The 15,069-nt window shown below is 39.9% G+C and overlaps 1 protein-coding gene across 1 annotated transcript in view; it reads left to right on the top strand.

Annotated features, from left to right (window-relative positions):
* The first annotated feature begins 4,523 nt into the window (after positions 1–4,523).
* The window catches only part of tjp1b (tight junction protein 1b), a 58,237-nt gene continuing 47,691 nt past the window's right edge, over positions 4,524–15,069 (top strand). Inside the window, 2 exon segments of the mRNA XM_034204790.1 lie at positions 4,524–5,008; positions 11,559–11,709. Of these exon segments, the coding sequence (XP_034060681.1) occupies positions 4,857–5,008; positions 11,559–11,709 (303 nt within the window). The 5' untranslated portion in view covers positions 4,524–4,856.

Here is a 15,069-nt window from a genome sequence, read left to right as displayed (position 1 = left end):
TTAGCATAACGAGAATACTGTCATCCATAAAGCACTAAAGTGTGATGGGTGCATACATTTTCATCAATAAAGGCCACAGGGGGATTCACTCCCCTGACACTGATGATGTCAAAGCCATGCTCAGTCAGTTCAGTAGGTATTGTGGAAATCTTCTGAAGGACACAAGTTAATTCTCAGCATATCCTTCAGTCAGATTTTTCCTAATTAATGCACCAGATAATCCCCTTATCACATAATGCGTATAATAGCTATTGTGGTATTGTATTATGGCAGATAGATATAAGATCCTCAGTTTCACTTTATCTGGCCTCACCACGACCTCGAGTGCTGTTCAGCATCTTTGTGTAAGTCCGTCTGGTCTAGTGAGAGTGAGAAGTGCACCTCTGCTCAGGTGAGCACTTCTGTACTCCTCTAAGACTTCAAAGTCTAGACTAATCGACTTACTCAGAAGCTTAGAAAGGCACCAGTGTGTCAGTCTATTGACTGGAAAACAACCCACGCCAGCCTCTGTTTGCTAATGACAGGTGGTGTGGGCACAGTCCACTGAGACAGACTGTACTGCACCGCTATGAATTTAACAAATACCAAGTCACTGTTTAGTGTGAAGCAGGACTGAGAGGCATATTTAATGTGTCAAACATCATAAATATGTCACTTTAATAATATATTACTCATAGACAAGATAAACATATTCATTATGATTTAGGCAGAAATAAAACAGGCCTTGATTTATAACTTGGATCCACAACATCAAGAGTTCCCAACATTGTCATAGCTCAAGTATTTCAGGAAGTGAGGAACCATAGGGAGCAGTTAATATCTTTCAGGTTTGAATTAGTGCAAAAACGGGAATAAAAAGTAGCAAAATGTATACAGTACATGACTGCAGGTAGAGCTTCAAAACACAAGGGGGTTATAATCCAATAAGGGAATTATTTTAAATCCAGAATGTGTGTAATAAATCCATTAAAAGTAATTTGTTAACATTCTTACAAGAGGTGTTTTGATTGGAAAAATTCAAATAAAATAAAAAGAAGGTTGAATAAGTTGAATAAAATGTCCAATAGTTGGTGTCAAGTAGTTATTTTGGCTATTACTTTTCTCACCCATTTGACTTTAAAAGAGTTATACCTCCTCTTACAGTACGTGGATTCTCATCTCTTGAATTTTAAATGATTTTTGGTACTATTGGAAATCGATATTTGCTCTGCCCATTTATTTGACAATCAAATTCATTATAAATGCAATGTTTGGACAGAAACATGATGGTGCAACTTGCAGTTTTGTGTGATGGAAAGTAAAGCAAGTGTAACAAATGTCTATGTGACAGTGAGATCTAGTTTTTTGGTCCAAATAGCATATTTTATTTTATAAAATGTTTTACCTTTCTGTGCGTAGCTCCAGTTCCCGGCCAGAGTCAAATAAATACAACGTGAAGTGAAATCACACTATAGCATTATGTAAACATGTAGTACTATATTTAGTTGTTAGTTATGCTTTAGTTTTTCATTTTAAGCTTTAATAGGCTCCATATGGTCAGTGTCACTGGATGTTTCATGTGTGTGATGTGCAGAGTTAAAACGCTCTCTGGCCACATCATTACATTACTGTCCACTTCAAGAAAATATGACGTATGAGATTAGATTAAAAGAAGGATGGTCCCTGACTACTATCTATAGTCTGCCCCCCTGTTTCATTATGTCTGACATTTAATTGTAATCAACCACTAACTCCATCTTATTACCATCTGCCATTTTGTGTCACACATAAATAAAGCTAACAGAAATACAGGTTGTTTCCTTTGACATTGAGATGTGCTGACTTCATTTATTTAATATCAGACGGACACAGAAAAAAGGGAACTAACTGAGTCGGACTTTTAGGATTTAGATTAATCACCGAGGCCTATTATAAAAAAACAACCTCATCATTACACTCAGAGTACACTTTGCATTGACATTGTTCAAATGGAGTAAATAGGGCTTCAAATGAGGTGAAGGTTCAATATTGACCTTGAGATTTGACAAAGAAAATGTTAGCGCGATGTTCTCTCACTGGAAATGTGCTGATGAAGGAGTTGATGAGATTGAACTGAAAGCTCATGAAACATTCCCGTTGAGCTGTTTGTTACATTGTATGGCCGTCATCAGCAGATGTACAACCAAAGATATGAGATGTTCACGATTGATATTCCAAGTTTACCCAATTAACTGATGAAGGTCACAAAGTGTAAGAGAAAGCTCCTAAAATGTTGTGAACATTTTTTTCTTGCAAGGCATTACTTTAAATACGTTTAAAGAGTCCCATTACGCTTTCTGGGGTTTTCCCTTTTCTGTATTATGTTCAACCCGGTATCACGGCAAGACGTGAACATGTGACGATTTACCATGCTGGGAGACGTGAAGATGTCACGATTTCGTCCCTTCAAACGTGACAGTTACACGGCATTGTTAACATGGCCCAACCAGTGGAGATATACCCGGAAATGCCAAGCAAATGCTACCCCGACGGTCGGTTGTTATTGTCAATATTAATATAATAATGATTTATTTTGTAATAGTCACACTCGATTTCGCCGATTTTCTTGTTGCCCCAGCTGGTCGACACCTCTTTTAGCAGAAACAAAGGCTACATTAATGTATTAAATCGATGTTAATCCATGTGTGTGGAAATTAGTTGTGCACCGTTATGGTGTAAATATAACCTATCTACCAATTGGATCAAATATGAAAGTCAGCCGAATTAGTATTGATACTGCAAGGAGACGTATTGTGTGAAGAGAAATTGAAGATGTTGTTTAATTGCTGATATATTTATGATCCACGTCACGTTTTCAGTTTTGGCGGCAGTTCTTCCTGTTTGTCCAGAAGTCTTCTAATCAGTAGTAGTAGTAGTAGTAGAACTTATTATTAACATTAACATTATTAACTTAGAATGTATCCAGGAAAATCAATTAAGAACAAATTCTTATTTACAATGATGACCTGACAATCAGGGCTCTATAAATAGAGAACTACGGCAGATATGTAATATTTAATGCAGCCGAACCGTGTATTACAATGCCGTTATGTGATGACTTTCAAAGAGAAAAGCAAGCACACTCAGAATAAATTATTATTTTATTTAGATTTTTTTTTTCCGGATTTCACATCGCATAAACACCATTTCCCAACGTGCATTGCGGCTAAACCATCGAATCACCGAGCTGAGGATCTTGCCTACGTCTGTTTCCAGTATTGTTAATGACGGATGTATTTTGTTATACACACATTCCTTCACATTTACATTTTTATTTACATTAAAGTATTTTGTGAGGCCTTCTAAAATGTTTTTAAATATAACTATGGTTCTAGTTGAAGAGTTTGTAAATTAACATGAACCGAAGCTGTTGCCTTGCAACGCAATCGCACAACGTCACGTCCGTTAATTCCACATCCACACCATGATCCACACACATGGATTAACATCGATTTAATACATTAATGTAGCCTTTGTTTCTGCTAAAAGAGGTGTTGACCAGCTGGGGCAACAAGAAAATCGGTGAAATCGAGTGTGACTATTAAAAAATAAATCATTATTATATTAATATTGACAATAACAACCAACCGTCGGGGTAGCTTTTGCTTGGCATTTCCGGGTATATCTCCACTTGTTGGGCGATGTTAACAATGCCGTGTAACTGTCACATTTGAAGGGACGAAATCGTGACATCTTCACGTCTCCCAGCATGGTAAATCGTCACATGTTCACGTCTTGCCTTGATACCGGGTTGATTATGTTTCCCTCCAGAGGGAGTTTCTCTAACACACTCCACCTGCCTGAAACGCCTCCATTGGACTCCTTTGTATTCTTCCCTGACATGGTGACATCACTATGAAACACTCACACTTTTATTGGCTAGCACTCCAACACATTGTACGTGATAGGCAAAGGCCCGCCCCTTTGCTATCTCTAACTGGTTGACCAATCACAACCATGCCGGCCAGCTAACCATCAGTGCAGACTGATTATTACTTTATTATTCACAGCAGTCTTTACCCGGAAAGCACAGGTGTTACTAATGACAATGCCTCTACGCTCGTCGCGTAGTTTCTCTCCTACGTTTTTTAGAATAAATGCAAAATTTGCAATAAAAACACTGCAGAAAAATTGAATTAATGTATCGCTGCTTTTTTTTTTTTTTAACCTTGCTTAAATGTATTTTGGGAAAAAACAACAGAAAACAGGAAATTACCACACAAATATCCCCTACCTACAGGGGTAATGGGAAGGGGGCTCCGACTTTCTAGTTCCGCCCCTGTTAGTCATCAATTGTTCCAGGAAGTATTGTGTGACCCAAAAACAATTAACTTTCTAAATAAGCCCTGGTTGACAAGTAATTCAAGACAAACCGTAGACTTCCTAAACAGATGTGCCACAACTGAGTCCCTTTCAAAATGAATCGGTCCCTCCCCTCCTCCTCCTCCTCTGCTCTCCCTCCTCCCCTTTGACTACACTGTACACACATTCTCTCCCCTACCTCACACACACGGACGCCTGGACGCTGCAGCGTTTTTAAGAGAGTGTTTCCAGCCCTGGATAGGAGGGAGGAGGAGGCAGGAAGGGAAGGAGAATAATGTCCAAATCCTGACCGTATTTTCACACAAGAGACAGAGAGACACGCGAAGAAACCCCCCATCGGATGGATCAGCGCTAAAACACGGTGTCATTGCAGACATGGGTCGCAGCGGTACGGCACCTCTTCCTCTGCTCCTTGGGGAGTGTTTTCACTGTCAGTCCTTCAGCGCTGGAAATGGCGTTGTGATGCTGAGCATGGAAGACGCAGCGGAGGCGGATGCCAGGGAATAAAGAAATATATGATCACCTGTGCTTTTCTTTGGGTTGGATTTTTTGTAGCGGTGGACAGTACCATGGTGAATTACCAGAAATACATTACTGTTATGCAGCTGGCTCTGGGGGTGACCGCCTCCAACAAAGAACATTGTCTTCCACCCAGGAAGCATATGTGGTGAGTATGAATATTGGTGCGGATGATGATGATAGCGATGATGATGATAATGCAGGTTGGGATACAAAATAAATAAAAAGGGGTGCTGTGATAAGCCGAGCTGTCGCCTCACACATCTCTTCTAAAAAATGAGCGGGTCACGGATCCACGGTTTGCACCCTCACTCTCCAACATGACATAATATCGCGTTCAGCCACTGCGGCCGGTCTGCACCATGTTGATCACAAACCCCACTGAGGTCGATACACAGTGTGAGGCAACTGCTGGGTGTTTGTGTGCATGCATGTGTGCGTGTGACACTTAGTCCAGTGGCTGTAGATGTGTCCTTCCTCTCCATCAGTTTGTAAAGTGGAATGCGTAGGGTGATGTCATAGCCTTTCCATTGTTTCTTTGCCTCCAACTTCATGTGCTTTGGATGTATTATTATATGGCTGCTGTCACTGGAAATGTCATCCTCAATAAGCTAACCATGGTAAACCATCACCCTTCCTTCTCTCTTCCTTACCCCCACTGCTGTGTTGTAACTAATGAATAAAATGTAAAGCATGAAACATGATCCTCTCCTGTTTTTATTTCCTGTGCTGCAGCCAGGCCTCTGTACACCTCTCATTGCCATGTCTATTAAACATTTTCCACCCATACTCTGCTCTCAGCATGTGTGTTTGTGTCTTGTGTTTCCACCTCTTCAGTGTCCTCATTACTCTGTGTGCCTCAGTATATCGCATTGACCACCTCTCATTGTCCCTCTTTCTCCTCCTGCGGCCATGTACATTTGTTTACTTTAAGACAGGCCTCCTTTCATTACTTCTCCTCGCTGTAAGCAGATTGCTGCTGAGGCGGCATCGTGTGTGACATAGTATCCCTAATTACAGCCGGATTACCATCTTGTTTGAAAGCAAAGACGGTTAATTAGGAGTCAATAGGCTCAATGGCACTCTGATAGCAGTGTTTCACACAAACTCAAAATGTATCGCACGGTGTGGATCATTTTACCACATAATACAGTTACACTGGCGTGGCTCCAGTGTGTCAGAGGCTTAACTATTATCATCACCTCTTTAAATCCTAACTAAACCATTTCCGTGTCTGAAGCAAGGACATAACACTGATGCTGAAAATCTCTTGAGGGTCATATTGTCTTTAGTGAGATTATCATGATCAAAGGAGATTTACCGACACCCGCACAGCCACAACCTGAATTATATATAACATGTGAATACCTCCAAGTTTAAATAATGCAAATAATGTGTCTACAATGAGGTGTTTTAATGGCTTGATAAAGGCTTTTACTGTATCTTAACTGTATTTTGATTCTAGCATTCACAAGAACATGACCACCATCTGGTATAAACTTCAAGTGGTGATGTCACCAAAGTCAAAGCGTTGCTGTAATCTCACCAGGGGTCATATGCAACTTTTTTAATCTCTTGGTCTGTTTTGCTAATTATATTGCTTAGTCATTTTATAGCCCAATTGCTCCCTGAGGAGAAGAAAGGGAATTTCACTGAGACGGAGGACTCCTTTCATGTTTCTTCTGTCATTGTTGATCTGATACTCTCATCTCCATATGCAAGTCGGTTTTCGCAGGAGCTCCTCTTAGCAGTGCGCTGATACAATAGGCTAACCTAATTATATAATTCTTAGAGCAAGCTCTGACCTTAAATGGATTTTCACTAGTTAGATTTTAAAGCAGCATATCCACCAACTGACTGATCCATAATGTGTTCTATTTCATAAACATTTTAGTGTGTAATTTCAAGGACCATAACAGGGATCTTTACATGTTTCACTTCATTTATGCGATGTGTGTTCCGCTAAATACAACCATTTTGTAAATCACGTTGCTGTGATCTTTATATTTTAATGTTAAATTAAATGGAACATAATTGAAAGAAAATGACACACAACTGGCGAAAATTGGTAAGGTAATTTAAACCCAATAATCAGCGCAAACCTTTTATAAATGGTGGTAGAAGAGGAAGGCTGTTCAGATGTCTTTCTTAACTATATATTTAACAACAAAATATGACATTACACACAAGAAGTGTCCATCTAATGAAAGTGTTGGCATCTTATATAGTCAGCAGTTTCCTTATTTAATAGTTTTTGGATGTTTCGACACCTCATGAATCATTAAACACTCAACGAATGCTGCATTCATTTTTTATCAAAGCCAATGTGCATGCGTCAAATGTTTTTATAGTTATCAGACATGTAGCACCACATTTCAAACTATTAACTCAAATATGAAGATCTACAGTGTACAAAAGTACACTGTAGATCTTCATATTTGAGTTGTTATTCATATTCTTACATAAAACCTGGCATTGTTATGTGTTGTGAGAAACTAGTATGCCTCATTTAGACTCTGCCCGGACTTAGGAGCAGGACGCTCTATTGGTTTAACCTTTTTCCACAAATGATATTGATAACTTAATTAAAGTGACCTTTAAGATCAATACCACTCGATCCACGTTAATAATCTGTGGCCATACACAAATAAAAAATAAAAATACTCAAGACACAGTGCTGCATCTGAGCAATGAAAAAAATACAAGTTTGCTATGTTAGCTCCATAAATACAATAATGATGTTGTATTTGTCCGCTCTACATTCCCCCAAGGATTTGGAAAGGCACTATGTATTTGCAGATTACATTTAGGTCATTCAAAAACACAGTTAGCATAAAACAGGATTTTACATCACTGAAAGACACAGATTTAAACAGCGGAAAATGCTTTATGGCATTTGAATTCAGAATTTAAGCATCCTGTTTTTAAGGTTGCTCTTTACGTAATTGCAGAGTTAACTCTGTCCCAGTTCTGATCAAATGATCAGAGCTGCTTCCTGGTTTGCTGATCTCTCAGCATGTGGTGGTGAGATTACACACGGCTCTGCCCGAACACTTACACCATCCACCCAGCAGAAACCTTGTGCGCCATGTGCATCAACATTCTCCCAAAATACGAGGAGGCACAGCTCTGTTTGCCTTTGATAAAGACTGAATAGCAGCAGCTTTCTAAATTAGGATTAGTCTTTGCAAACAGATGTTCATCTTGCCTGGAGTCTTAAAAACACATTCCCCACTGAACACAGCCAAAGATTAGCATTAACCTGGCTTAATGAACTTTACACTCTGTTGCAAGCCTGCAGGGATATTACAACAAGTCTATTGTGTTTATGTAATGCTTCCTATTATCTTTAACCTGCATCTTTACTACAAAAAACAAAACAAAAACAGCCCAGGTGGTTACAGAAGAGAAGTAACTAATTTAGGGCGAGGAACAATGTTGAATATGATTGTGAGTGTGTGTCTTTATGTGTTTTATTGTGTCTGTGTGTGTACCAGTCTCTGGTCAGGATTGCTCTTCTTGTTAAGTGTTATATTAGCAGCAGGAAAGATGGGGGGAATGAAGCGTAACATTGCCTATTGACCTGCTGATTAAGCAGTAGCAGTTATTGCCTCAACTAATCGTACCTGAATGCTCCTCCGGGCGAACGGGAAACAGAGTGACGGCATAAAGTCCTGCAACTGAGTAATGTGTGTGTGTTCCTCATCCTTTCTTTGTAATAGCATCATCAAATGCTTGACCTTACCTTATCTGTGAACTACATTACCACACTTCTTTATTTTCTTTTGAAGCAGATATTTCTTTGTTCACAGAGGTCCAAGACATAATGCCATCATCAAACCAGGGTCAAACAGACTCTTATTGTGTTGTAAACTCAAACATCAAGCGCCTGCTCTGTTTGCTGAAACAAAACACCAAATAAAGGATCAACGCTCCTATTTAGCACATTACTAAACAATAAACTGTATCCTTAAGTCTTGATACTGTGAAATCAACCAAGCAGTACACCCTGCTTTTTCAAGTAGCTCAGTATTATTCTTAGTTATTGCCTCATGTCTCTCTGCCTAATAAATACTGGAAACAGCAGATAGCCTGGGTGTGCCGAGATTTCACAAAAACTGCTTACCAGCTCCTCCAACGCTCACTAATTTACACATTATATTGTGTTTGTTAAATCCGTACATTAATCAAAGTTTAAAAGCGTCAAGTTGTGATTTTATGGAGAGTAACTGCTGGGAATATTTCTTGATTGGGAGCAGAGACAACAGTGATGACAAGACTCTCTGAAGTCACTGCACCGGGGCGAGAAATAGTCCAGCACATAACCCCCTGTGAAACTAAAACTAATGTATACTCTGTACAAATTAAACAAACAAGGTTTAGCTTTAATTAGTGGGCTTTTGAGGTGCTGTTAGGAGGATTTTGTTACCCTTCAGAGCCATCTGTTTCCAGTCTTTATGCTCAAACTTAACCATTTCTTTTCTGTACCATTAATGACTAACATGAGTCTACTGTCTCCTGGCTATAGTTTTTTATAAAGCCGTCAGACATAAAGTGGACTCGAACTTCTAATCTGCAGAATTTACAAAGGGAACTATCTTCTAAGATTATATTCTGTTTCTGGAAAATGTGTCAAAGTTAACATTACATTGTCTTTTGACGTTCCATAGCTCTGGCAATATGGTTTTGGGTCACCTGCCAAATGGCGCTCATCCATTATTGTGATAAAATGAAAAGATGATGTTAACATTCAGTCCCACAGTTTTATGTATTCTCCTGAACCTCAAGAGAAACACATTATACCTGAATATTTAATAGAGAAGAAGAATTCATCACAAAAGCGACGTGAAATCACTCACTGCACATTATATCTGAGTCGGCACAGTTGCTGGCACTACGTTACGTTCTCCCTTTGTGGCCTGAAGTGTTTTGGCTGAAATCCATTTCCGAATCAACATCCAAGAAATGAGCCTCTGAATGCGCAGGACTGCACCGGGTCAGTGAAACAGTCCAAGCTGCTTTCTCATTAGTCATGTTTGCTGTATCGTTTATGAGAACAAAGTCAGGTTGCTTGTAATTGACTGCATGTATTGCAGAAGGCTTTTTACCTTGCATTTCCAGCCAGTAAGCACCTTGCATCGCTTCAGGCAACTATTGACTTAATGCAAAGAGAAAGGGGAAGGTGGTGTGCTCTTTCCTCCCATCTTTGTTCATTCCTTTCTCTTGTAATTTACCCTCACTGAGTCTCCAAACCTCGGGAGCTCCTCTGGGCCAGCTGATGCGCACGCTAATGGATATCCACTGTCCCCGAGTCGAACTGTGAAGACAGGATTTTCCCTCATTGAATATTGTGTTAGGTAAATCCTCATTGAGACCGACTGTTCTCCATAATAGAAAAGACTGAAGAGAAGAGAATGAGTTAGTTAATTTGAACTACACTGCTGAATGAGCACTGTGTGTTTATGGGAAACAGCTTTTGCTGAATTACATTAAGAAAAAAGAGACCGTCAATTGGTTAACACAATTGCATTAAATGTAATGTTGGTGAGAAATGCTCAATGTGTCATTTTTAATAGAACCAGTTTTGTCCATCCAACTCTGCTTAATATTTTAGTTATCAATGATAGTAATGATCCTTAATCAGTTAAGGCAGTTAGTTACGCAATTCATAAATGGTGTGTTATCAAAGTCATACCACCATATTGTATATGTTTCGTTCTTATCATTACATTACATTACATTGCATTTAGCTGACGCTTTTATCCAAAGCGACTTACAATAAGTACATTCGACCAGGAAGACACAACCTTGAAGAAAACAGAATCATATAAGTACATCAGGTTTCATAGAGCCAAACATTTCAAGTGCTACTCAACTGGCTTTAGATAAGCCAGTCCTTTATTAGTATATAAGTGCTGCGTTAATAGTTCTATCGCTCGAAGTGGAGTCGAAAGAGATGAGTTTTCAGTCTGCGCCAGAAGATGTGCAAGCTATCTGCTGTCCTGATGTCAATGGGGAGCTCATTCCACCATCTTGGAGCCAGGATAGCAAACCCACATGTTTTTGCTGATGGGAACTGATAGATAAGTCTTGTAAATTAACCCTGCAGTAGTTGGATTGATAAACTAATTTATCCATATCATTCCCCACTTTTTTTCATGCCTATGGGGAAATTCACTTTGTGGCAAACAGCACATTACACAGAAATTAAGAAACGACCATGGAAAACACAAAGGAAATGAGGGGTGGAGAGTTCTGATGTGGTCAACAGGCTTCATACAGTGCTGCAAGTATGTCATTTGTGAAGGGTGAAACATTTCCTGAGAGTATTGGTAATAGGTCGGCCAAGTGGGCCTCCTCCCCACATCTCAGCATGACCCAGCTTCAGTCTGGCTGCCGGGGCCACAGAGCAGCTCTGGCCCTCAGAGTCTGAAGCTGCAGTGCTTCCTGAGCCCCAACCCGTTCCCCTACAGGGCTCTTTGTGACATTAAATCCATTTTATCCAGCGGGCGACTGTGGCCTTTTAAGAGGCAGAAACATAACCGCTATGTTCTTCCTCCTCTTCTTCGGTCTTGCCAATGGCATTGTGTCCTGTTGTGATACATTCAACAATTCTGGATGTGACTTACTTGCCCTGATGTAGTGTTTTTTTTTTTTGTATCATCCTCTTCCTCCCACCCCCTCCTCACTGACCTCAGGATACACCCCCAGCACCCCAGCCCGACCGCTGGCTCCATCACAGGAGCCTCCTCAGTGAGCACCATTCAGGGCAAACCATCACTCCGCCGCATCAAGGGCCGCATTCACAGGAGCAAGAGCCTGGACTCACTCGACCTCCTGGACTCCAACGTAAGTAAACTGACGTAAAGTAAAACGCAATGCATTTAAGATCTGTATCACCTAACCACAGACACTATAATGTATGATCAAAATGTACAGAACACACAAGTCACAGTCCTGAGATGAAATAGATTTGGTTATAGTACTGACAGATACATGTCCCGCGAGAATATCCTGCAGGATAAATAGTTTGTCTCTGTATTTGATTATAAAAAGTGACTGAAAGAAACCACAGGATTATTGTTTTAATATATGAAACCATGCACCAAAGCTTACATCTCAATAGGTTGCAAAAAGCAACTATTTTCTTTTTTGTTTAGAGTAAAGCATACACACAGTGAGTTAAACAGGACACAATGACAACAAATTATCATTGAGGATCACGTAAAGAAGAGATGCAGCAATTGATATAGGAATCAAGAATGGTCTCCTGCAAGTTGCACACATTGCTGACCGTTTAGTAAATCCTATGGTTCCTTGCATTATCTGCCCTAGTATGGAGTTTGCTTTATTTATTGAAATGTGTCAAACTTAAAGGAACATACCCTGAAATGGTAATATTGCATCACTCCACAGGACCTTCATTTACTGAACTTGTATGCATGTGCATTGCTAGTTGTTCCTGTGTCATGTCAATGTTTTACATAATTAAAGAAATGTTCAACATTTGTGGATGCGCTCCACAAATGTGAATTCACATAAATATGAATTCACAGCCAATGACATATTGTATTTTTGGGGGTTTTACACTTTTTAATAAAACAATTAACTATTACGCGTTTTTTGGGGAGCTGTAAAGGGGCTAAAGGGCAGATTTAGTTTTGTATAGTATTGAGTAAAGAGCCATGCTATCTTTTCCCCACTGTTCTCCGCCTTTTTTCTAAGTGACTGTGATTTCAGCTCAAACATTCCATCTCATTAAAGATTATCACAACAATCACTGAGATGGTTAAGTCATTGATGCATTGGTCAGCAAGGTTAACATAAGAGAACATTTGTCATACATACATACATTTGTTTTCATAGTTTCTATTGTTAAGTTCTTTGAAATACCATTTAGCGTATCTCAAGGGTTTATCTTTAACTCGTGTGTAAGTAACGACTCTCAGCTTGTGTCACAGCCACAGAGCTGGAAGCCACTCTCTGATTTATTAACGAGGCGAGGAGTCTGCAGACGCTCGTGGGGCTCTGTGAGGCTGCATGCTAACACGCTGATGTAAATCTTTTGCAATGTTAACCATGTTTACCATCTTAGTTTAGCATGTTGCTTATATTTGCTACTCAGCACTAAATACAGCTAAGGCTGATGGGAATCTAGTTAATGTTTTGTACCAAATTGAGGTACTAGATGGAAAATCTGAGAAGTTATTGTTTAAGTTATTACAATTCATGTGTTATGGTCTGAATTTCGTTGTATTTAGTTGAGACACTTCCATCAAAGTCATAAATGTCAACCTTGTGGCGGCACTTGCAGATAGTGAGGGGACCACATCATCTGTGCCAATCACTTTATTAGATGTTATTTATTTTACTAGGAATAACCAAATTCAGTAGGATATATCCTCTGGGCAATATAGTTAAATGTGTCAGATTTAAAAGCAGTAAATATACTAATCTAACTTTTCCAAATGCAAAAATGTCAACCAGGAGGGGATCACAAAAGTCATTACCTGTGGATTCATCCTCTGAAGAATATTAAGTCTGCTAAAAATGTAATGGCAAGACCTCCAATATTTGTTTAAACATTTCCGTTTCATGCAAATGAGTGAACCAACAGACTGACATTGCCATCCCTAAAGCCACTCAACTAGCAAGGCTAAAAACTCGGAAAATACTACGGCAAAGGCCATTTGCATAAAATGATTGATTGAACAAAAGACCTATTCAGTTATTACAAAGTCACCATTTGCTTCCCATCTAGTAAACCCAACAGTGGATGCTTTTAGGCTGTAATTGACTGATTAATGGTGGCCTTGGTTTTGTGCCATACACAGCATCATAAACCTTCACCTGAGAGAAAAAAATGCAGTGTAGTGTCACTCACATCCTCTCCTCCCCGGTAAGTCACAGAGAGCGGCTCACCACATCGATGTCATTTGTCTTCATGGCATGCCACTCAGAGGCCACTATCTCACCAGAGACTGAGAGCCCAGCTCAGGGCTCCTGGCTTTCCACGGTATATTTCTTTTGTACAGGCTGTGTGTGCACTAGAGGAAAACTTGCTGACTTGCCCAAACTCAAATGCAGCTGATGGAAGTAACGGTCCGCCTTACAGTGAGTGATGAGACTGCAGGATGCTGAGCTGAGGAGCAGTTTCCATTGCATCCCACTAAAATGTCACAACAGACACAACACTGCCTCTGAGCCTCTGGGATCTGCGGTCATTTCCAACAGAACATGTCACCTGATTGGTCATTTTAACAGAAAACTGAAGATATTAATCAACTGAGTGTATGAATGTAGGTCCATAGCTATCATTGCCCATCAGTGTAGAGCTATAAAATCAATAGTAGTTAGGACTTTGTTTATATCGATTGCTTCTTTTGATTGCTTTTCTCTCTCGATAGTCAGGGGAGGACTTTGGCGCCTGTCCCACTCTAGCTGTCATTTGTGTTGGCAAGCATTGCACTTGTTCACAGAAAGCTTGAATCAGATTTTAGTGCTAAGGCTGCAGAAAGCACAACGGAGATGGAAAGGGGGGGAAACTAGAGTCTTTAATGCACCCGGTGCCTTTGTGTTTAGTGGGAGTTATTTTTCTCTGTTCATCAACAACACCGCATCCCATTGCGAAGCAGCAGTGTTTACAGCATTGCTTAAAGCTGTAGGGAGATGCATTAGTCCATCTGTTCTAACAAACACATCCTATTATTATTCACACCACTAATCTCATACAACCAACCACTCTGTGACTTTTCTATGTTGTACTTAAAGACACAACCTTGGGCATTAATGATAATAAATATTACTTGTCACTGTCACCTTTCCCAGGGGATGCGCCGTCCTTGCCATGTGTGCTTCATATGGATCAATGTTGAGATGATCCTCAGTATGCAGCTTGTTTGTCATGTGCTTTTCACTCCATCATAAAAATGGGAAAAACATATTTTACACGCAGCGCTCATGGTGCAGGGGGGATGCTAAACTGAGGTTGCTGTTTCTGTTTCACGAGCCTTGATTTGGGGAAAGATTTGTTTTTAATGCAGTGTTTTTCCTGCCTTCTCAGCTGTTTTGAAAAATGTTAAAGGAATGTTTGCTGCAGAGGCTATAACCAGGTGAGTTGCAGAGAAGCTATAACAGCAGGAGCAGATGCAACTAAGCCAAGATGAAAAGCACAATTAAACAAATGACTCTATAACAGATCAGGATCGG

The sequence above is a fragment of the Gymnodraco acuticeps genome, unplaced genomic scaffold (assembly GCF_902827175.1).
Source record: "Gymnodraco acuticeps unplaced genomic scaffold, fGymAcu1.1, whole genome shotgun sequence".
Classification (NCBI taxonomy): domain Eukaryota; kingdom Metazoa; phylum Chordata; class Actinopteri; order Perciformes; family Bathydraconidae; genus Gymnodraco; species Gymnodraco acuticeps.
This window is presented reverse-complemented; position numbering and strand designations above follow the sequence as displayed.